Source organism: Mesocricetus auratus, unplaced genomic scaffold, assembly GCF_017639785.1.
Source record: "Mesocricetus auratus isolate SY011 unplaced genomic scaffold, BCM_Maur_2.0 Super-Scaffold_15014, whole genome shotgun sequence".
Classification (NCBI taxonomy): Eukaryota; Metazoa; Chordata; class Mammalia; order Rodentia; family Cricetidae; genus Mesocricetus; species Mesocricetus auratus.
This window is the reverse complement of record NW_024429186.1, coordinates 61,312,972-61,337,959: the sequence shown is the minus strand read 5'-3', so window position 1 is coordinate 61,337,959 and position 24,988 is coordinate 61,312,972. Positions and strand designations below refer to the sequence as shown.

Below are 24,988 nucleotides of genomic sequence, written 5' to 3'. Positions count from 1 at the left end.
AGGATTCAACACCTCCTTACACAGACATACATGTAGGCAACACCAATGAACATATATAATATACATACATACATATATGCATATATATAAACTTATGCTAAAAACACCTTAAAATACATAGTGCATTTTCTAATTACTGAAACTTTTATGTTCAGATAGATATAGTCACTGTTTACCTAGTCCTTTAGCAATCAACCCACAAGATAACTACTAGATCAATATTTAACAATAAAAAGATACACTGCTACATTGCTTTTCTCTTTGAATTTAATGAGTTTACATCAAAAAAACAGTAGTCATTTTACATCTAAGGAATAAAAACCTTTTAAAAAAAATACAAAGAGTGAAAGGATTTTTAACCAAGTTTACATTTCTTTTGGCTGTGGTTCTGAACAATTCATCACATCTGATCACAATGTGCAAGTACATTTCACAGCACCTGTCACAATGAGCAAATTACAGCAAATACACTGTCACTATTGCCTCAAAAGGAACTGCTCTGCTGTCTGTGAAAAGCGCTACAGTGTATCTAAGCATTACACAATGCTGCTACAGTGTATCTAAGCATTACACAATGCCGCTACAGTGTATCTAAGCTTTACACAATACCACTACTGACCACCCACCCACCCTCACGAGAATCTCAAAGCTGCTCGGAAATAAGTCCATGTAAGAATTAGATTATCTAAAAGGTGAAGCTTTCTTTGTAGTAATTTTAGCAAGATCGTTACTTTTTCATTACTAAGAAACATTTTAATAGTTTTAGAGCAAAAAGCTGTTAAAGAGTCAAGAGAGCTAAAACCATACTCCTGAGTTGGAGCTTGCAGATAAATCTTTTGTAATTAGTTCTCCAAGTATCCTCCCTCCCATCCCCAAATTCTGTATTGTGTCTTACAAAACTTTGGTCAAGAGTAGAAATATATCCAGGCAGATGTATATGCCATTCAATAGCAAGAACAGTAAAGCCCAACTAATGACCTTGGGTTTTAAAAATAGAAGGCAATTAAGATGTACTCAAAGTTACATTAAGAAAAGCTTTCACTGGATAATATTGAAACAGTCACAAAGGTTAAGAAAATACTGATATCAAAGTACAAATGAGTACAATGTTAAAATAGACAAAAACTACTATATAAGAGCCTCTTTTAAAATCAAAAAGAAAGAACACAACACATGAGTCAGGATGGTTTTCCTGTTCTACTCATGAATTTTAGTCTTTGTTATTTATAAGGTTGGTTATGTTGACATCCGTAGAGCATCTTAGTCTGATGAGGTCTTATTCCAACTTCATACATAAGGTGGATCTTCCCCCAGGAACCTCTGGATCCTGGTCACATCTTCGTCACTGTACAATCTCAAAGTAATGCAGTATGGCCATGATGTGCTGAGGCATGAAGACATAGCCGGTGTACAGTGCCATCCCCACAACAGAAACCAGCATTGAATCTGTGTTATAGTTAAGGAAACTCAGTTTTCTTAGTCTATTCAAAAACTAAATCACACCGCTTTTTCAACAACTATCCATCTATCAGGTACATATCCATTTATCAGGTACATAGAAAGAACTAACAGTGCAGAAATGGGGTAATTGCCATTACAACATCCTCAATGTTTTTTAACCCCTTTTAACTCTACCAGCATCATGCAAAGTCAGCACTATTACTTATGAAAATATCAGCTGAGCTGGGTGTTGGTGGCGCACGCCTTTAATCCCAGCACTCGGGAGGCAGAGGCAGGTGGATCTCTGTGAGTTTGAGGCCAGCCTGGTCTACAGAGCGAGTTCCAGGACAGCCTCCAAAGCCACAGAGCAACCCTGTCTCGAAAAACCAAAAAAAAAAAAAAAAAAAGAAAGAAAATATCAGCTGACTGAAAACTAAGTAAGTATACATAGTGTTCAACCTAAGAAACAAGTGCACAGGGGGCTAGAGAGATAGATCAGAGGTTAAGAGCCCTGGCGGCTCTTCCAGAGGACCCGGTTTCAATTAATTCTCTACACCCACACAGAATTACACAACATCCCATAGCTTCAGTCCCAGGAAAGTAATACTGTCTTCTGGCCTCCCTGATACATAGACATACATGCAGGCAAAATGCCCATACACATAAATTAAAGGGAGAAAGGAAGGAAGGGAAGGAGGGAGGGAGAGACGGAGGGAGGGAGGAAAAAAAGAGGGAAGTAAGTGCACAGAATATGATTATATTTAATAACTTCGTAAGGTCTACCAATTTAATTAACAGCTAAAAAGAATATATGATCTAGGTATTTTAGGTTTAAACTACCACATGGCAGAAGGTGCTGATGTTGAAGTCAGACCACTTTGATGGCACTGGGGTCATAGGGATACACCACCATGCCTGGCTTTTTACCAGGATGCTGGGGCTCCAAACTTGGGTACTTTACCCACTGAGTCATTTACTTGGCCCACAGCTTGTTTTTTTATGAGAAAGGCAGGGTTTAACCAAACAATCTGCATACTCCAAGCTAATATTTGCATAACAGTTCAGCTGGCCAATCTCTTAATCAAGAATTTTTCTATGAGATATTTATTGTAGTAATTACACATCCGAGACTGAGAAAACAGTGACTTGTCCAGGGCCAGACTGAAAGATGTCATTAGAAGCAGAGGTCAAATGAAGACTCAAAACCTAAATTCATTTACATCATGAAGCAAATTGTGGGAGCCCATCTGAACTCCATCTTTGGCCTGATTCCATCTTGACTTAGGGTTAGAGAGTTCAAGCTTGTTTTTGTTCCTTCAAGGTCTAGCCTAAGGTGTAGCAACTAGATGTTTTGTTCCTTGGTCCCTAATAACAGGGTGTTGACTTAGGGCATAGCTATTGATGTCTTGAATATTAAGGAGTAGTCACACTTGTTTGCCCTCCTCTTTGGCTTGGGGTATAAAAGGGCTATGAAAAATAAGCTCCAGGCTACAGTATTCACTGACCAGTCCTCCCAAATCTCTCCTATGTCTATTTTTGTATCTCTGTTATTTCTACCTGTAACTTCTCAATCCACACGCCTCCCTCCAAGCACAGACCAGACAACTCAGGTGATAACGACAGTAAATGTAACTAAAAACTCTGTCACCATCTTTTTTCTTTTAACTTTACATTGTACTTTCACCTTGATCTTTTCTTTTGGGGGGAGGGGGTGTTGAGGAGCAGAGTCTCTCTGTGTAGTCCTGGCTGTCCTCACTTTGTAGACCAGGCTGGCCTTGAACTCAGAGATCTGCCTGCCCCTGCCTCCCAGTGCTCCACCTCACAGGCATCTCATCTTGTTCATCCTTACATCTCTGCCTTTCTCTATCAAATCACCTCACTCCTTTAAAATGAACAAATACCCACCTACTGACTCACTGTTATACTAACTTCCCCCCATCATACTAACTCTAGACAGAGATTCCCAGGGGCCTCCTATCAAACCCAATGGCTAACCAGGGCCTGGCTTGGTCCCTGCCGCACTAAACTTCCTGTTCTGGGCTGGAGTTTCTCTTGGGTTCTCATCTTTGCCGTCTTTCTTTCCCTGTCCACTGCTTGTCTGCAGGATGACGAGGAGTAGATTCTGCTTCTTTCCCAGATGCCCACTGCAGTGTGATTGCTTTGGCATGTGAGCTCATTTACACTGAGCTTCATCCGCAGCCTGTTAATCTCTGCAGGCTCATAACTATTTGTCTACCCATCCAATCAGAAGCTTCTTTGAGTCCTTCTGCGCCAAAGGTAAACAAATTTATTGAAAGCTACCTGGACTTATCCTTATAGTTTTTTTGGTTTTGTTCTTTTTTTAAAGATTTAGTTCTAAAGCTGAGTGGGGGGGGGGTGGTGGTGGTGGTGGTGGTGGTGGTGCACACCTTTAATCCCAGCACTTGGGAGGCAGAGGCAGGTGGACCTCTGTTAGTTCGAGGCCAGCCTGATCTACAAGCAAGTTCCAGAACAGTTTCCAAAGCTACACAGAGAAACCATGTCTCGAAAAACAAAAAACCAAAACAAAGATTTATTTCTAGTCTTCTGGGCATGATGGTCCATGCCTTTAATTCCAGCATTCTTGAGGTAGAGGCAAGTAGAGTTTTTAAACTCTGTAACTTTAAGTTCAGCCTGGTCTACAGAGTGAGTTCCAGAACACCTATACCACAAAGAAGAAACCTGTCTCTAAAAACAAATGCTGAGCATGACAGCACATGCCTATAATCCCAGCACTTGGGAAACAGATGCAGACCGGTCTGAGATCAGCCTGGTCAACAGAGTGAATTCCAGGACAGCTAGGGTTACACAGAGAAACCCTGTCTCAAAAAAATTACTTTGTAGCTAAAGGAAGAAGCTGGCTCTATGAGCTCAAGGCCAGCCTGGTCTACATAGAGAATTACAGGCCAACCAAGGCTGTACAGTGAGAACCTGTCAAAAAAAAAAAGAAAAAAGATCAGTGTTTGTGTGTATGAGAGAGAAGGAAAGAGGGAGAGTGTGAATGTGTGTGTGTGACAGAGAGAGGGAGGGAGAGTGTATGTGTGTGTGAGGGGGGGAGTGTGTGTGTGTGTGTGTGTGTGTGTGTGTGTGTGTGTGTGTGTGTGTGTGTGTGTGTGTGCTCGAGCGCGCACGCGATCCAAAGAGGGCAATGAATCTCCAGGGACCACAGTTAGTACGCTGTGGAATTGAATCAGGTCCTCTGCAAAAGCAGCAAGTGCTCCTAACCACCAAGCCTTCTCTTCAGCCCTGCAATAGATCCTCACAAACCTAAAGATGCACCATTTAGAGTGTGCTGCCTGTGATTTTCTACCTGGTGCTTAAATGGATTTCTTGGTCTGTCTCAATCCGTCCCAAACCTCTCCAGGTATGAAGTATCCCTGATGGGCTAGGGAAATGGTTCAATAGGTAAATGGATATAAACCAATCATGAATACCCAACTTCAGTTCCCCAGAATTCACATAAGGCTGAGCAGTGGCACTGGCCTGTAATCTCAGGGTTCCTCCATCAAGACAGGAGACAGAGACAAGAGAATCCCTGGAAGTTCAGGCTAGCTAGCCTGCCTTATATGGAGACAAACAAGAGACCCTATTTGCAGAAGGCAAGGGGTAACATGTGAGGCTGTTCTCTGACCTCCACAAGGATGTCATGGCACGTGGGCACACACCAACACACAAATAGTTTTAAAGTGATAATAGATTATCTGTGACACTGTAAAGCACAAAAAGTGAGAGCCAGAAGCAGCATTACTCTAGAGCACAGCTCTGCCACCCTTACCGATGTTAAAACTCTCTCAGTGTCCTAATCTATAAAATGTAGACACATAACCTGGCTGAGAGTTGGTGTGAGAATTGGGAATCCAGACTGTTTTGTTGCAGATGGCAACATAAGCCTCACCAAAACTGCTCAACTGTTGAACATCTGCCACCCCAACTGGGACCTGTGTGGCATTTTCCCACAGCTACCTGCTAACAAAGCGTTATGATTTATACTATAATCTGGGGTGTCCCCAACCTTCTGGCTGGGGTTTCTTTTCTTTCTTTTTTTGTTTTGTTTTTTTTCAAGATAGGATTTCTCTGTACAGCCTTAGCTGTCCTAGTACTTGCTCTGTAGACCAGGCAGGTCTCAAACTCACAGAGATCTCTGCCTGTCTCTGTCTCCCAAGTGCTGGAACTAAAGGCATGTGCCACCTCTGCCTGGCCTGGTCTGGGTTTCTTTTAAAAAAAAAATCCTTTAATCATTAACATTTTAGGATTCTATTTATTTGGAGAATACATTTAGTTACTACATACAAACATATGTACAAGGGCTAATGAAAAACAGCTGTAACATAAACATTTTATTGCATTCATGGCTGAAAGCAAATGGAGCCAGGCATGGTGGTTAAACACCTTTAATCCCAGCACTCAGGGGGCAGAGCGTGCGGATCTCTGTGAATTCCAGGAGAGCCTGGTCTACTAACTAGTTCAGTAATATACAGTAGGGCTCTGTCTCAAAACAAAACAAACAACCACCAAAAAAAAAAAAAAAAATCAAATGACAGGCTAGAGAGATGGTGCAGAGGTCCTGAGTTCAATTCCCAGCAACCACATGGTGTCTCACAACCATCTGTAATGAGATCTGGTGCCCTCTCCTGGCATGCAGGCAGATCACTGTATACATAGTAAATAAATAAACCTAAATTAAAAAAAAAATCAAATGGCTGTAAAAGTATATATTCATAGGGAGCTTGCTGTTTCTTTAAAGAGAGATTAGCCAACTAATCACGAGCTGCTAAGTTTTCAGCTAAAGAATAAAAAAATAAACAGGCTAACCCAGTGCTTATTCCAGCAACTTAAAAAAAAAAGTACTGTAACAAAGGCAGGAAATGCTTTAAAGACAAACACCATTCATCAGAACCAAGACCAGCAATTAACACTACCTACCCCAAACAATAACACCTGCCCCTTGCCATTCACAAGACTTGGGAAACATTTCTCTCAGCAAAGTCAGGATCTCTCTATTTGGGGGGAAGGGTAGCTCATTCTGCTTTATTAGGGTACAGCCCACTCCACTTAATGTTTTATGTCTCTTATCACACTGCTCACATGAGAAAAATTTTAAAGCAATCAAGTCTCTCTCTCTCTCTCTCTCTCTCTGGTTTGTTTTCTTTTTGGAAACAGGATCTCTCTGTAGCCATCCATGGCTGTCTGGAATTCAATATGTAGACCTGGCCTAGAACTTACAGAAATCTCCCAAATTCTGGGATCAAAGGCATGAGACACCAAGCTCAATCTAATCTTACACTAGTCAAAGTCCTTTGTAAAAACCAATTATGAGCTGGTGGTGGTGTATCTCTGTGAGTTCGAGACCAGCCTGATCTACAACAGCTAGTTCCAGGACAGTCTCCAAAGCCACAGAGAAACCCTGTCTTGAAAAACAAAAAACAAAACAAAAAAACAAAACAATTTTGATAAGTACAATGTATTTTAAAGGACCATTTAGGAGAATAGGGGAGAGCATTTGATTGTTATCTGAGAATATTTAGTGAAAGGCAAAGCCCTACACAAAAGCAGTCACCATAGCCTGGCAGCCACAATGGTGATGATGGTGATATACACCTGTAATCCCAGCATTAGACAGAGGGAGGCAGAGTTCTGTGAGTTCAAGGCCAGCCTGCTCTACAGAGCTAGTTCCAGGACAGCTATGGCTACACAGAGAAACCTTGGGGTGGGGGGAGACAGACGGGGATCTTTAACTCATCCTCTTGACCTAAAATAGCTGGAGAGCATCCCAAACAGAAATGATAAGAAAGCTTATTTGTCTCAAATGTATCAACTGTGTCTTGATACTTTTCTGGCTGCCTTATGAAACAGCATATGTAAGGGGACTAATACTGTTACATGACACTGTTACAGTTGTGTAGATTACCTGATTGCCCCATTCTCAAGTCACAGGAAATCCTATCAGCACCGGAAGTTAGTGCTCTGGAGTAAAACCCATCCCCTGGACTGTTTACAGTTGGCTGACTCCAAGAAAGAATTGAATTGTTTCCACTAACCAAAATTTATACACCGAACTCTTTACAAACTAAGAGAAAAAATAAAACAAAAACAATACCCGGAAGATGGATGAAAGTGCTTGCTGCTAAGCACTCAGTGGGTAAAGGAGCTTTGGGCTAAGCCCAGTTCCTGAATTGGATCCCTGAAACCCACATGGTAAAAGGAGAGCCCACTCCCTTTAGTAATCCTCTGCACAAGCACTAGTGTACACACGCAAGCTCATACACACACACATCATACATACATACACACACACACACAAAAGGTTTTAAGAAAAAAGAAAAGTCATGCTGTTGAACACTGGGTATGCCCTGAAAAACATCCTCACCCTGAACTAAACCCCTGGAAATCTTCTGAAGCTCTGATTGCAGACACAAATTTACAAACAGATGTGTATTTTCATTAATTAGTCTACTGCCTTCTCAAAGATTTAAAGGCCCAGTTCTGGGTGTGTGTGTATGAGGTTTCCCAGAGTTCTGCTTCAGTCCCTATTTCTAGAATACCAGTTAGCTTCCGTGCAACTGGTTCTGTATCATTCACATGGGACCTGTCTCTCTGTCTCTCCCTCTTTTTTAGAGGGGAAGCAGTTTAGACACCCTGGAACTGGAATTACAGACAGACATGAGCCACCATGTGGGTACTAAAACCTGAACCTTTGTCCTTGTGAGAGCAGTATGTGCTCTTAACTGCTGAGCCCCCTCATATGGGATTTTTCATCTGTAGGGCAGCCAGACTAGAGGGCAATGACTGACAACCTTCAGCAGGAAACATCTCTCAGCTCAGCTGCTGCACAGGCAGAAGCCCTTTGGATTCTATTTTAAGAAAATTAGAAATTAGCATCTGCAGCAGAGCAACCTCCAGAGACACATCTCCAGACTGGCCCAGCTCTCAGCCGATGCTAGTGGCACTATCCCATAAAGCCTGTGTGGCAGCCTCAGAAACCTGACAACTAGTATCTCCACTCAACACTATCCATGCATTTCTAATGAACCCTGGGGCAGCTGCCAGCCACACTGAGCTGCCTACCTGAGCTAATCAAATTGTCCCCCAAGATGATAATGATCGTTTCTGGTAGGGCTTGCTTAGTAAGTTGCACAAGTTCCCAGGGGGCTGCTAAAATACTGTTTTCCAAGAAACACTACTATCTGAGGATTGTCCAGAACATGCATAATGCATGCTGGCCAAAATGAAGTTTATGAATGAAATTTTACTTATAACTATTTAGTACAAATGTTCTCTCAAACACTCCATAACTATTTCAAGCATTCCAACATATACTCTATCTGGTAGCTCTGAAACCTAGCTTTTAACTATTAAATATGAATACCTGGAGTTTTCTGGTTTCTCTATGTAGCTTTGACTGTCCTGGAACTCACTCTGCTTCCCCACCTCCAATTTATTCTTTTTGTGTATTTCTTTTTGTTTTGTTTTTAAAGAGGTTCTCTGTGTAGCCCTAGCTGTCCTGAAATTCCCTCTGTGAACCAGGCTGGCCTCAAACTAAAAAATCCCCAAGTGTACCCAAGCGTTGGTGTCGCACGCCTTTAATCCCAGCACTCGGGAGGCAGAGGCAGGCGGATCTCTGTGAGTTTGAGGCCAGCCTGGTAAACAGAGCGAGTTCCAGGACAGCCTCCAAAACAATACAGAGAAACACTGTCTCGAAAAACAAAAAAACAAAAAAAAAAAAAGAAATGCCCAAGTGCTGGGATTAAAGGCATGTGCTACCACCAAGGAGTGGGCCATGATGCACACCTTTGATCGCAGCATTCTGGAGGCAGAGTTTAAGTTCAAGGCCAGCCTGATCTACAGAGTGAGTTCCAGGACATACAGGACTATACAGTGAAACACTGTCTCAAAAAACCACAAACAGACAAAAACTAAAACAAAACAAATTGGCCCAGACAGAATAACAAACGCCTTTAATCCCAGCACTCAGGAGGCAGGTGGACCTCTGATTTTGAGGCTATAATACTGAGTCCCAGGCCAGCCAAGGCTCTAAAAAATAAAAAATAAAAAAATCTTAAAAGAGAATGAATCTGTTTTTAGTTAATCTCAGAAGAGTCATAAACATCACAATACTCAAGGCTTAAGGAGGCCTTCAGTCATTGCTACTAACAAATTGTAACAAATGGCTCGTTTCACAAACCGAAGCACTGTGCGAAACAGCAGGGACGGCTGCCCCTAGGACTTTCCCAGACCTTAAGCATAATCTTCATTATCTTACACCTTTCCTATAAGCTACTAAAGAAAAGCATTATTTAAAAGCCTAAGGAGTACAGATAGTAGATTTTCTAACATTCTCAACACAGACACAGGACAAAACAAACCAAAGCTTAGAAACTGGAACTGAGGAAATAATCTCCCAGGAAGTTTGCAACAATCCAGTTAGAGAACAACTTCCGGTTTTCTAACAAGGATCTGAGAACTGCGCCTGGGCTACCAAATCTTCCCATCCCCCTCCTCATACTCTCCCATCTACCTCAATCTCAAGAGAGAACAATTTGGTGGGGGGTGGGGGTGACTCCACACACTGAACCTCTACCACAGCAAAGAAGGGATAATAACTTAGGTTTTACTTTCATTCAGATAACAGACATCTGGCACAGACCCCAAGTCTCTATTCATCCAAAGGAAAGCAGGAATGTTTATTGTAACACAATGTTTTTTTGGTTGGTTTGGTTTTGTGGTTTAGGGTGGAACAGGGTTTCATGAAGCCAAGGCTGGCCTCAAACTCACCATGTAGCTGAAGCTAGCCCTGAATTTCTGATGCTCCCACAGTTAGCTACCTCCCTAGTACTAGGACTGCAAACATGCACCACCACACCTAGGCCTGGACACAATAATTTGAACAGGGAAAAAAAAGGGGGGACAGCTTTTTTCTGATAGAAATTAAAGCTTTTCTTTTCCTGTTGGCTTCACCGTGTAGACTGGTTTAGCCAATTATACAATGAGCATTTTGTATAAATTGTATAAGAAAATCATTTTAACAAAAGTATTAAAATATATGTATAAATGAATTCTTTCTAGTTATCTACAAGACTCCTATATCAACATAAATGAGCAAGGGAACATAGCATCCACCTTTTTTTCCTTTGGAGGGAGGGTTACATACACCAAATGTCTGAAGACCACTATACTATGTGGTCTCGAACAATGATGCTGTTGCTACTGCTACTATTTTGGAGACAGGGTTCACTAAGCTTCTGTTTCATCCACTTAGTCCTCCCTGGTAACAGGAAAGCCCAAAGGTAATGGCAGAAGATACACTACAGCAAACATGGTGGCCCACACCATACCAGCACTCAAGAGGCTAAGATAGGAGGATTACTTTGAGTTTCAGGCAAGTTTGGCAACATAGGCAAGCTTGGAAGCATAGCTAGATCCAATTAGTCAAAAACATCAAAACCAAAATCTACTGAGGCATTAGGTTTCCCTCCATAATTTCTCTCTAGTCTTCAAAACAGGACACTGTTTCTACTACAACATAGCACAGAAAAATCTTAACACTGTTGCCACTGTCCACACTAAGCTTTACCATCAACCTGACTTAAAGACGTTCAAACTTCACCCCAACACTTTCTTTTCCTTCCTTCCTTCCTTCCTTCCTTCCTTCCTTCGAGTTTTGCAATGTAACCCTGGCTTGCCTGATACTGGCTATGTATTATGTAGCCCAGGCTGCCTTGAACTTCCAGCAACCCTCTTGAATCAACCTCCTGAACACTGCAATCAGTTATGAACCACCACATTTGGCTTTCTTTATTGTTATTTTGACAACATTGTTTAATGTGTAGTAAGACAATTTTCAGTCAAGATTACCTACTACTATTGAGAAGCTCCAATTAAACATGTATTTAAATGTACATTTTACCTGACCTACAAAATCCAAAGACTGAACTCAAGCTACAAACACACAATGCAGGAAATCAGCACTTTATATTTCAAAGCCCCAAATATGCACTCTAGTTATGAAATTCTAGGTTAGGAAAGAAATAGCAACGGTAATAAAATGTCTTGCAAGCAGCTAAAATTTTTCAAGAGTCAGCTCCAAAATCCTCATGCTACTCCAATACCAGAACCCTTGATAAAGCGTGGAGTGAGTGCTACCTCAGTCTTCATGCAGCAATGTGTGTGTTAAGTCGTTCCTAAGGAAGCTAAACCACATCAGAAAGATAAGCCTTGACGAAATAAACACGTGATGTGAAATAATTCAGATTTTACTAAGGAGAGGGGACTGGAAGAGAAAAGGGATGCATTGTTAGTGTTTAGTCCACATAAATAATATCAGAGGGTATCCAAATAGACATTGGGAGCAACAAACATCCCAGACTTCACAATCTTGAGTTGTTCATTGGGGCTGTCAAAATTAGGTGAGGTAAGGTATGACGAAATGCTCAGCAAAGTCATCACTTAACAATTCTTATTTATAAACTACACAGCAAAGCACAGGTTGAAACCCCATCCACAAGTAACCACAAATCTGTCCCGGGCACAGCTTGTACTTACGATGCGAAGAAATCATAAAACAAAACACACTTTTTAAACTGCCATCTTGAAGACCAAAAAGGCCTGACAATAACTTATAAACTGCTTCCCAAAACTGTATGAGTGTCACGACCACGTACTCACAACCTGGTGAACTGGTTAGAGTTCTGTCACTCCAAAGCCAATCAAATCAGGAATAGCTAAGGGGTCAAAGACGCCCAAGCCTGGAGCGATTTGCTCCACCAGCATCGTCCCTGCCTCGTACCAGGAGACTGAAGCAAAAGGCAGGGGCGGCCGAAGCGGGGCATGAAGCACCAGGAGAGACGCCGCCCTCCCGACAGCCTGCAGAAATCAGGACGCCACCACCTTGGGCAGGAGAATTGCGCCCTACTCCCCGACCTCCGCGGTTTCACCTCCTTTGGCCGTAAGACTCCCTTACCCCCACCCAGCGCGCTCGCCCCTCCAAGCCCCGGCCAGGCCAGGAAACACAGGATACTGAACACGGTCCGCTCCCAGGGTTCCAGCATGTAGAGCGCCGTGACCAGCAGGTACTGGTAGTAGAACCAGGACATCTGCTTCCAGGCCCGCGCCAGCGCCATGCCCGCCATGCGCCTCCCGCGATGCAGCAGCGTCAGGCCGGCCCGCGGCCCGCTCACCTCCTAAAGCCCCAGGCCTCGGGGCCCGCCCGCCCGCCACCACCCTGCGCCCATTGGCCCGGCCGGCTCCGCGCGTCACCGTGTACGCCCAGCCCCGCGCGCACCCGAGCGGCCACCGCCGGTCCCGCCTGACCGGCGCTTATTGGCCAGGAGGACACCTCCGGTGCTCGCGCCCCGCCCCGAGCCTCGACCCCGGTGCGTTTTCCCCGAAACGGTCTGGGTTTAAGCGCCCGTTCTGCATCCTCACGCGCCCGCATGGCGGTTGCGAGTCCGGCTTCGGTGTCCACTGGTGTCCAGTCGAGGGCATGCCCTTACGAACCAGGTTCTTTCAGACCAGCCAGAAGGGTTCCTTCCTCTAGAAATAAGTGTGTGGGCCAGGACTCTGGGCCACGACTGGGTGAGAATGCAACCGTGGAGTCAGGCGTGCAAATAGTGTCCTTTGACAGAGAAAATGAGGGATCAAAGAGAACGTGGTTGCCAAATGTCACCCAGCCAAGGAGGTGTTGCAAACTGTAAAAGTGACGGGTACATCGGTTCTTCTCTCGCCCAGGCACATGCATGAAAACACACATATCTAGGCCATATAACCGCCCCCCCCCCCAGTACTCCTTAACCTAAACACAAGAGAACTGGCCATAAACAGCTAGCAGCCCATCTTTCAGTGGCTGCACTTAGGAAACAGCCAAGTAGATCAGGGTCAGGAGAAGAGAACTTGGCGTACTGGGTTCTACAGACAAACAGCTTGAGGTCAGCGTGGGAGCTTTCTCCTAGAAATGCTCTCCTAAGATTTTTCTACCAGCAACAATACCAGCGGTATTCCACTCTTCTGGAAGTCCAAGCACTGTCTGCATATGAAATGACATAATTAAATGATCTGCAATTTACATGTTTAAAAGTTTTGAGCCTACTGCTTTAAGCTTTAAAACTTTGAAGGTTGACAACTATTAACTTAAAAATATCAAATGTTCCTTATGAGCAAAGACCTTAAAAACAGTAATAGACTTAAATCTACTTTCAAAAGTACCTAGTCTACCTGAGAAGACAGGCAGGTAGACTACAGTGAAGTGTGATAAAGGATATCTGTGTTCTGTGTGTTAGATTGGAAGCATAAAGGGTTCTGGGAAAGAATACTTGAGCTAACTGCTGGAGAAGTACTAATAGAAACATGGGTGATAGATGTTCCAAACACAGAATAATACCCCATATGAAAGTCTAGCATTTGATTCCAGGACTAAGGAACTGTACTGGCTGGTTTTGTGTGTCCACTTGACACAAGCTAGAGTCATCAGAGAGGAAGGAGCCTCAGCTGAGGAAATGCCTCCAAGAGATCCAGCTGTAAGACATTTTCTCAATTAGTGATCAGTGGGGGAGGACCCAGCCCATTGTGGGTGGTGTCATCTCTGGGCTGGTGGTCCTGGGTTCTATAAGAAGATAGACTAATCGAGTCATAGGACACAAACCAGTAAGCAGCTCCCCTCCATGGCCTCTGCATCAGCTCGTGCTTCCAGGATCCTGCCCTGTTTGAGTTCCTGTCCTGACTTCCTTCAGTGGCGAACAGCGATGTGGAAACGAAAATCAAGTAAATTCTTTCCTCTTCCCCAACTTGCTTTCTGGTGATGGTGTCTTGTTACAGCAGAAACCCTAACTAAGACAGGACCCCACTACTTCAGGTATTAAGACAAAGTCATTAATCATTCTCAGATCTTTTGTTAGTTCGTCTTTGTTTTTAGAGACTGTGTTCTAGTTTGTTTTTCTGATGCTGTGGCAACCACTACAACAACAACAACACTTGGGTAGGAATTTATTTCATCTTATAGATTACAGAACATCACGAGGGAAGCCAAGGCAGAAACTCAAGGCAGGAGACTGAAACAGGAACCACAGAGGAACACTGCTTACAAGCATGCTCTCCCTGGCTTGCTCAGCTTGCTTTCTTAAACAACCCAGACCCACTTGCCCAGGAATAGCACTGCCCATAGTAGGCTGGGGCCAATCACGTATAATCAAGACTCTTTGCCCACAGACATGCCCACGGACCAAATCTGATATTACAATTCATTAACTGAGGTTTCCTCTTCCCAGGTGACTAGTTCTTATGGCGATGACAAGAAAAACTAACCAGTATACGGGATCTCACTATGTAGCCCAAGCTGGCCTTAAACTCCCAGTAATTCACCTTTTTCAGACTACTGAGTGCTGGGGTTGCAAGCATGCACCACTACACCTAGCCTGGACTCATCTTTCAGATACATGAAGGTAAGAAGTAAGCTCAGAAATTAAATTGGATTTGAGCTGAAAATGTCTTCCTTGCTGACTAGCTTTCATTGTGCCCAAAGGTATAAGATGCTTAGGGAGAGAATTCATCAGGAATCCGTGAGCTACAAAACTAACCTACCAGGCTCACTGGTGCAATAAAGGCATGACTGTTATGAGGGTAATCAACTGCTTTCTAATAGGATTTTAGGCCTGCTCCACAAGAGAGAATTCTGCTACTGTAAATCTTGCCAAAAGCCCATGGCTGGGGAGGTCACAGGCCCAAGGAGGAAACCTGCTACTAATATTTGCTAAACCGGCTTAGTTAAACTGGCTTTAAATAATTACATTCATACCCAGTCTTGGTCAAAGAAGCTTTGGTTTGCAGGGAGTGACAGTTAAAGCAAGGACTCATAATTGGTCAAAATGTATAGAAAAGTGACTGTTGAGTGCTCAGCCCTAAACAAAACATCTGTATCACTCCAAGACTCAGGAAGGTTGCAGATGAGGAAAGAATTAATGTAAGAGCCAGAGAATAAGAAGGGATCACGGTGTGAAACACTGTTTTCTGGACTTGAAAGGGGGACATTTCATTCAAACCACCACAAGTAAGTAGGGCCTGATGAGACAAAGTCATCTAGAACATGTCTTGGAAGAGGTCCCAGACCCTGGCACCTTCCTGTCTCTCTCTGATTCCCATTTTCCCTCAGGCAAACAGCTTGCTACATTATTACAGGGCCAATCAACTTGTAGAATATTAAAGATGTGTTATGTAACTGGAGTTTCTTGTCCCACCTGGAACGACAGCCACTTTGCCCCAAATAAACACAAGGATGCCATATTAATTATGAAACTGTTGGCCAATGGCTAGGGCCTCTTATTGGCTAGCTCTATCTTAATTATTAACCCATTTCTATAAATCTATGTATTTTCACATGATCTGGGCTTACCGGAGAATACCCAGACCCGTTACTCCTTTGGTGGCTACATGGCGTCTCCTCCCGGCACCTCTGCCTCTCTCCCTCTCTCCCTAGCATCCTCCTTGTCTCCTAGCCCCACCTATCTTCCTGTCTCTGCTGGCTAAACAGTATCTTATTCATCAACCAATAAAAGAAACACATATACAGAAGGATATCCCCTATCAGTGTTACATTTGTTTATGCTGTGGAACATTTGTTTAATGATACAAACATATGTTGCATATTTTTGCGGGGGGGGGGCTTTTTTGTTTTTGTTTTTCGAGACAGGGTTTCTCTGTATTGTATTGGAGGCTGTCCTGGAACTAGCTCTGTAGACCAGGCTGGCCTCGAACTCACAGAGATCCGCCTGCCTCTGCCCCCTGAGTGCTGGGATTAAAGGCATGCACCACCAACGCCCAGCATGTTGCATTCTTTTATGTTGCATTTGTTTAATCCTATAGAGCTGTGTTGTTACTTTGCCTGCCTAAAACACCTGACTGGTTTAATAAAGAGCTGAATGGCTAATAGCTAGGCAGGAGAAAGGATAGGCAGGGCTAGCAGGAAGAAAGAATAAATATAAGAAATCTTGGAAGAGATCAAGGTACGAGAAAAGAAGGAGAGAGGACACCAGATATAGTCCCCCAGCTACACAGCAAGCCATGGAGAAGAAGGAAAGAAAAGATATACAGAAATTGAGAAAGGTAAAAGCCCAGAGGCAAAAGATAGATGGGATAACTTAAGAAAATCTGGCTAGAAATAAGCCAAGCTAAGGCTGGGAATTCATAAGAAAGAATAAGCCTCCATGTATTTATTTGGGAGTTGGGTGGTGGGTCCCCAACGTGCCAAAAGAGCTAAAGAGTTAAAAAAAAAAATCAAGCACAGGCTGACAATTCCAAAACTGTGAACCCAAATTAACCTTTCCTCCCTTCATGCTGTCTCAGGTGTTTGACCACAGGATCAGAAAACTAGCACAGTTAATTTTCACCATAGATCTTTACAGTTGTGAAGAGTACTGTCAAGTTTCTGAGCATTACTGACTCTACTCAGCTCTCAACAGGAATTAGAGGGGAGCAGTCTATTCTCAACAGGCACCTCCTATGCCTACTGTGCACTAGCCTCACACCTCATCTTCTTCTTTTGTCCCCTAGCCCAGGCTTTCCTCTCCAGTGCTGCAGCGAATCTCCCAAGGCACCCACGACTTACGTTGCCTCCACAGGATAAGCATTAATGGCTCTGATCTCTCCCCCAGGCACCCAGGATTATTACTACTGACTGTAGCATGAGCTTTTCCCCTCCCTATACCTACATAAAAAAAACAAACTACGAGAAACTATGCTGTCTTGTAAAGTACCAATGTCTCCCTATTCTTGCTCTTATTGGATTCCTGTTTATCTATCAAGGATCAATCCCATTGTCAAAGGACACAGACCCCCAGAAAAGCTCTCCCCTGGTGCTCCTCATACCTGCACTGGCACTGTCTATCAAGGGAGCCGTACTTGCTAATAAATGAGCTCCTGGAGAACAAGCTGTGGACTGGTCCATTTATGCCTTTGGCAGTGCCTGAAACAAAGTGCGTTCTTGAGCTGGAGCACACCTCAACAGCTAAAGGTGCTTGTTACCAACACTGATGGTACCCTGAATTTGACCCCAGATACCCTCATGCTGGAATGAGAGAATTGACTCCTGAAACATATCCTCTATTCACACACACAACACTCATAAATGTGACTTTAAAAAAATTAGCCGGGCAGTGGTGGCACACGCCTTTAATCACAGCATTGGAGGCAGAGATAGACAGATCTTTGAGTTTGAGACCAGCCTGGTCTACAGAGCAAGTTCCAGGACAGCCAGGGTTACACAGAGAAACCTGACTCGGAAAAAAAAAATGTAAAGGACTGGGCATGGTCGGGCACCAACACTTTAATCCCAGCACTTGGGCCAGCCTAGTCTACATATCAAGTTCAGGACAGCCAGAGCTACATAACAGAGAGACCGTCTCAAACATGAAATAAATATAAAGGGATGGTGTGCTCCAAGAACTGGGGATGGGTCATGTTTCTTTCTTGGTTTTTATGTAGTACCAATAACCAAACTCATACTGAGCAAGATCTATGCCACTGGGCTACGTCTCTCTCGTAATTTTCTAACTTGGTTGCTCTAGGGTTCTTTGTTTTATTTTGATTATTGTCTGATTACTTTGTACATAGTCTCATTAATTTGTTAGGCTGGCCTTGAACTCACACTGTTGTCCAGACCAACCCAGAACTTGTGGGTATGACACTGTTGGAGGTCGTGTGTAAACTTCCTTCAGGGGGAGGTTTTGAGGTTTCCTGTGCTCAGGATACCTACACTCTTGCAAGCAACAGGAAGTCAACTGACACACTGGGTGGTATCCTGAGCATAGGAAACCTCAACACCAGCCACACCCACACCAACAAAGCCACATCTCCTAAAAGTGCCACTCCCTAAAAAATTACAGGGGCCAATTACATTCAAACTACCACACACATCAACCAGGTATGGTAGTGCACACCTGTCTTCCAGCACTCAGGTGGCTGACACAGAAGAATCCCTTTAGCCCAGGGTTGGAGACCCTGAACACAAGCGGAGACTCCATCTCAGAAACTAAAAGGAGCACAGTTTCCCTAAATCATTGCTATTAAAAATAAAACTTGTTATTATGACAGTGCCTACCATGTTTTGCCCACAATAAACAATGAAATCCAAGAAAATGAAAATAAATATGGAAAGCATATTTTTAGATTTTTTAAAAGTGTGTATGGGGTTTCCGCCTCTGTGTAATATCCGTGTACCACATGTATGACTGGTACCTGCAGAGGACAGAGTGACCACTAGAACTCCTGGAACTAAAGTTACAGTTAGGAGCGACCATGTAGGTTCTGTGAACCAAACTGAGTCCTCTGGAAAAACAAGAGCTCTCAACAGCTGAGCCAACTTTACAGATTTCCATAAAGATACATATTTTAAAGTATTATATTATGCTTACACTGAATGCAACAAAGCTCCTTTTATAAACGGAAAGATGGTGACTGGAGAAGTCTCAATGGCTAAGAGCATTTGTTGCTCTTGCAGAGGACCCAGATTTGGCTCCCAGTGCCCGACCATGAATCACGACTCCAATTCCAAAAACTCAGGTGCCCTCTTCTGAACTCCTCAGGCAGAAGACACACGGTGCCAGGACACACCTGCAGACAAAACACTCGTACACATAAAAATAAGTAAACAATCTCTTCTTTTAAAATACAAAATAAAACTAGAAAATTTTCAGCATATTGATCCTCTGAATGAAAAGGAGTTACAGTATCTCAGCAATAGCTATGACTAAGCCAGAAACTGTTTCTCATTATCAAGTTCAAGCTCTAGGCTGGAATAGGTGTAGAGATCAGAAGATATGAAAAAGTCACATGAGTAGCAAGGAGTTGTTTTTTTAAAGTTCATAATTTCCTGATATCATTCAAATACTTAATAGAATATTCATTCACCTATACACTAAGAGTCTTATCTTTCCTTCTTTGCTCCCTGATCGACTTCTCCTTTCTCAACTCTTGGGTCAGTGCTGGACACTTTGTGGAACAGAAGACCATCTCTGACCTGAGAAGACCCAGCCTGGGAGATACTTCCCAGATAGCACTGTCCTGAAGAGGTGTGGTTTGGAGCTCTTCAGAGCACAGATGGAAAGCCCCCAGTCAGCCTGGATCTCCACCCATTCCCCCATGAAGATCACCGCGTGACCTTAGTTCGACAGCAGATTGCTCTTGACTTTCATGTTTATTACTTCCATGAGGCTTGCAAGTAAGGAAATATAAAAACCCCAAGTTCAACTTTTTCAACTAAGCACTTATTTTATTTAATAGCAGCACATTTCATAGTGATCTTATTCTTGGATTCCTTTATCCTCGTTTTAAAGATGAAGCTATGGGAATCCATCTAAAGGACGGAAAGGAACAAAGTGCCCAGATCATCTATGATGCTATCGACTCGACGCCTCAGTAGAACTAACATAACCATCTCTTACTGATTCAGGTTAAGTCCTAAAAAAAAAAAAACACACTTGAGGCTAGGTGTGGTGACATGCACCTTTGATCGCACCTCTCGGGAGGCGGAGGTAGGTGGATTTCTGTGAGTTTGAAACCAGCCTGGTCTACAGAGTGAGCTCCAGGACAGCCAGGGTTATATAATAAGACTGTCTCAAATTTTTTTTAAAAATGCACTTGAATTTCTGATTCTTTTAGAAAGAGCTTTCACTGAGCATTTATTGGGCCAGCATTAGACACATGAATGAGATGAGGTGGCCATTCTGCTTGCCACGCTGAGTCAAAAAAGGTGAACATGGTACCTCCAAATCACAAACAAAATGAGACAGCTCAGAGAGAGGCAGTCCTTCCAAGCTCTGTGGTAACTGAAGAAGGAAGCAGATCAGGAAAGGCTTCAGGCAAAATGAAGAGGTTAAGGGTTAGCCAGTGTGGGGCCTTTCAGTTAGTTATTCAAGGAGCATGAAATAAAACCCATGATTCATTTGGCTGCAACCTGAAAGTACTTGAGGAGAACGGGAAGGAAAGTCCATCAAGTTCGAAACATGGAAGGGTTTGAAGATCAGGGAAGTTTAATGAGAACTGTGAGAGTTAAAACTAATCGCAGTGCAAATCGTGAACTTAGGAAATGAGAGACTGGACACAGAAAGGCCCCATCAGGAAGTTATTTAATCATACAGTGAAGGAATGGCTATTCTAACTGTATAGCATCTATTGATAGTTTTCTCAGTTCAGTCATTCTGTTTCTGTTCTCTATATATGAAAGCCAAAGCTGAAAATTTGGGAGCCATGAGGAACCAGAAAGCATTAAAACCATTGCATGGTTAAGAGTAAACTAAGCATTGTGGTTCCTGCCCTGAATTCCAGGCAGAGGCAGGTGGCTCTCTGTGAGTTCAGTGCCAGCCAGAGCTAAATTAGGGAGGCACTGCCTTAAGCCCCCAACTCCACAAAATAGTAATATTCCTAGAGTAAGATGAGAATGTTATAAGAATTATAATCAAAAGAAAAATCCATGTGTGATGTCTTATACCTGCAATCTCAGCACTTGGGGGACCAGGGCAGGAGGAGAACCAAGAATTCAAGGCCAGCCTGGATAATATTGTGAGTTCTAGGCCAGTCAGGATACATAATGAGACCTTGTCTCAAGAATAAAGGAGAGCCTGAGGTGGTGGTGCACGCCTTTAATCCCAGCACTCGGGAGGCAGAGGCAGGGGGATCTCTGTGAGTTCAAGACCAACCTGATCTACAAGAGCTAGTTCCAGGACAGGCTCCAAAGCCACAAAGAAACCCTGTCTCGAAAATCAAAAAGAAAAAAAAAAGAAAGAAAGAAAGAAAGAAAGAAAGAAAGAAAGAAAGAAAGAAAGAAAGAAAGAAAGGAGAGGAAGAGGAAAAAGGAAAGAGTTTCAAGTACCAACTTAAAATTTCTTTTTTTTAAAGATTTTATTTATTTATTATATATACAACACTCTGCCTCCATGTGGTTGCTGGGAATTGAACTCAGGACCTCTGGAAGAACAGCCAGTGCTCTTAAATCTCTCCAGCCCCCCAACTTAAAATTTCTTAATGAGGGGTGGGGGAGATGGCTCAGAGGGTAAGAGCATGTCCTGCTCTTCCAGAGGACCAGTTTGGTTTCCAGAACCTGCCTGGGACATTGCTCCTAGCTCTGGCTCTAAAGGATTCGGGGTCTTCTTGTGGACTCCTAAGTTACCTGCACACACATGACTATACAGACACAGACACAGACACACACACTAAATATTGCTTATGTGTATGGGTGTTTTGCCTGCATCTATGTGTGTGTGCCACCGCCATGCCTGGTGACTGTGAAGATCGGAAGAGGGCATGCGATCCCCTGGAACTGGAGTTACAGATAGTTGGAATAGAGTCCCAAAAGTAATCTTTTTTGTTTGTTTTTGTTTTGTTTTTTGAGACAGGGTTTCTCTGTGGCTTTGGGGGCTGCCCTGGAACTAGCTCTTGTAGACCAGGACAGTCTCAAACTCACAGAGATCCACCTGCCTCTGCCTCCCAAGTGCTGGGACTAAAGGTGTGCACCACTACCGCCCGGCCCCCAAACTCACCCGCTTCAGACATTTGGTTCCCTACAGAGACTTGCATAGGTACTATGTCTCTGAAACCCCTCCACTACAAAATCATTATAAAACTGTACACGAGGTCTGTTTTTCAGACCTCTTACATATTAGGCTAAAATGAACCCCATTAGGGGCTATTTCTGACCACCGAACTTTAAAAAAAAAGTCATCTTTACATGATGGCATGCACTACCTGGTTTTCAGGTGATAGTACAAACTGAAGACTCCTCTCACGGTGACTAAATGCTAGCATATCACCGTCACTTTTTGGGTAACTTACTCTTTTACATAAGGTTTGCCATTGTCATCCCAACTTTCCATTCAGATAAGCTGGAAGGGTAGTGCTGGGACACTTGGCCAGGTCTGTCCCAGGGACGGCTGCTTGTTGGTGTCCATGGTTATGTAACACCGTCCCCCTCTGAGCTATGGCTGGGCTCTGTGGGCACGGGGTGTCAACCCTGCTTGGCATTTGCATCATAATGTAATGGCACCACATGGTAGGACCAAGCAACTGCCGTGATGGCAGAGGTTTCTTCTTCTTGTAAAACCATGGATGCCGTCATCATGTGGAGAGGGGGCTCATCTAATCCTGGCTTCCTCCAAAGACCCATCTCCAAAGCCATTATCATAGGGCTTTGAGAATTAAATTCCCAACATACTAATTCTGAGGAACACCCAAGCAGCATTGCAGTACATAGGGGAGTGGACAGGGTAGGGGCAATCAGTGATTCCAGCTAAAAGTAAGACTATAAGCTTAAGGGATACTTAAACATGTATTTACTTAATTTTGAAGGATTTTCGTTGCTTTTTTGTTGTTGTTTTTGTTTTTCCAGACTGGGTTTCTCTGTATTGTTTTGGAGGCTGTCCTGTAGACCAGGCTAGCCTCGAACTCACAGAGATCCGCCTGCCTCTGCCTCTGCCTCCCGAGTGCTGGGATTAAAGGTGTAGACCACCACTGTCCGGCTGCTTTTTAGTGATAGGATTTTTCTATGTAACCATGGCTGACCTGAAACCTGCTATGCAGACTAGGCCATAGGGATGAGCCCATCACACTAGGCTGGCCTTGAACTCATAGAGATGTGCCTGCCTCTGCCTCCTGAGTGCTAGGATCCATGCTCAGCTAATGCTTATTTTTTAATTGACACAATAACTGTATATATATTGTGGGGTAACCTCTTCGAGTTTACATTTAGGCGGTTAAGTTCCCATAGGCCTATGGCTAGGTTGTAGCTCTATAGTAAGTACTTCCTGGCCCTGGGTACAATCCTCAGTACAAGAAAAATCAGAAACTTCTAAGAGACCACAGCAAGCCAGCGAGTCAGTGATAATCAATCAAACATCAAAAATGAAAAGAAGTCACTCAAAAATTACTTACAAAAAAAAAACATTCAAATGGGGATGTGGGTTCAGGTCACTGTTTCATAAGTATTCAGCTTTCCTAATTACAGTCTTTTACGTGTTCTTTCTGCTCCAAATCTCTGGTAACCATTCAAAAGCCTACAGCAATGACTGCTCTTAGGAGTGTCTAGGACTTCAGATTAGGAACTAAGAAAACAAACAAAACAAGCATAGCCAACATCTGCCATATAGAAACACATAGCATAGAAGAGAGAGGGGGAGAGAGAGACAGAGAGAGAGAGAGAGTGCTCCTTTGAAACATAAATAAAACACTTAATGCCAGGAGTTGGTGGTACAAGCCTTTAATCCCAGCATTTGGGAGGCAGAGGCAGGCAGACATTTGTGAGTTCAAGGCCAGCCTGGTCTACAGAGCGAGTTCCAGGACAGGCTCCAAAGCCACAGAGAAACCTGTCTCAAAAAACAAAACCAAAAAAAAAAAAAAAAAACCCCACTTAACAAGTGATATTTAATAGTTGGTATTTCTACATCTGGAGGCAGACAGCGTCTGGGAGCTGAAAGCAGCTCCTGGCTAATCAACCAGGAAAAAAAAAAAGTGGCAACTTCACTCCCTCCTGGTTGACAACCAACAGGGGGGAAAAGGCACTTCAGTCCTGTGGCTATAAGGATACACACTCTGCCAACAGCCTGATACACTGGGAACAGATACTTGCCCAGCTAAGTCTGCAAGAGACATTACCTAACCGGGTTCCTTATCGACTTGTTGAATGCACTGTTTAGGTGTGGCCAGGCTCCCCACACACACACACACACACACACACACACACACACACACACACACACACAAATGTGACAATGAATGTGTGTTATTCTGTATGTCTGTGACCACACTGCACAGCAATAGGGCATGATACAATAAACCAAGCTGATGAAGGAACAATTAGCTTCAATGGGATCTGTTTAAACCCCTTAAACAAATATTTTATGCTCCATTTAAAATGGATTTAGAGTAAGCATGCTAGTGAACACCTGTAATCGCTCCAACAGGGAGGTAGGGGCAGGGTAATCAGGAGCTCAAGGCCATCCTCGGCCACATGGAGTTTCAGGGCAGCGTGGGCTGTGTGAGACCCTGTAGAGGGGAGGGGATAGTTGAGGCAAAAAAGGCTATAAGTGATCCTTCAAAGGATTATGAGCAGCTACCTAACATAAAGAGAAAAATATGTCTAGTGATAAAATATGAGAAGGCTATGCTGAAAAACTCTGTCACCCAAGATGCAATCACTTGCAGGCCAGTTATAGAAATCACCCTAATAAAAGAACAGAGAGATATTCAAAGCTCCACATGGAAATCAGAGGGAAACACTTCGGCACAATTCTCTGAGTCCAGCCCAATAGCCTCAGGAAATGTGTGATATCTCAAGGTTCTTTTCTAAGTGAAAGGACATGAACAATAGTTCTTAAGTATTTTATTTCACCAGGCGTTGGTGGCACACGCCTTTAATCACAGCACTCAGGAGGCAGAGGCAGGCAGATCTCTGTGAGTTCGAGGCCAGCCTGGTCTACAGAGCGAGTTCCAGGACAGCCTCCAAAGCAATACAGAGAAATCCTGTCTCGAAAAACCAAAAAAAAAAAAAGTATTTTATTTT

At 43.4% G+C, this 24,988-nt stretch overlaps 1 protein-coding gene and 1 long non-coding RNA gene across 2 annotated transcripts; one reads left to right on the top strand and one right to left on the bottom strand.

Annotated features, from left to right (window-relative positions):
- Positions 1 to 249: 249 nt before the first annotated feature.
- Sptssa (serine palmitoyltransferase small subunit A) lies at positions 250 to 12,653 on the bottom strand. The gene is made up of 2 exons (XM_005080499.4): positions 12,473 to 12,653; positions 250 to 1,446 (listed from the first exon to the last, which is right to left on the bottom strand). The coding sequence occupies exons 1-2, from the start codon at positions 12,582 to 12,584 to the stop codon at positions 1,343 to 1,345; spliced, it is 216 nt and encodes a 71-aa protein (XP_005080556.1). The 5' UTR covers positions 12,585 to 12,653; the 3' UTR covers positions 250 to 1,342.
- Positions 12,654 to 12,835: 182 nt separating this feature from the next.
- LOC121139379 lies at positions 12,836 to 19,686 on the top strand. The gene is made up of 3 exons (XR_005876338.1): positions 12,836 to 13,029; positions 14,715 to 14,888; positions 19,420 to 19,686. It is a non-coding gene; the product is annotated as an uncharacterized LOC121139379 (long non-coding RNA).
- Positions 19,687 to 24,988: the final 5,302 nt, after the last annotated feature.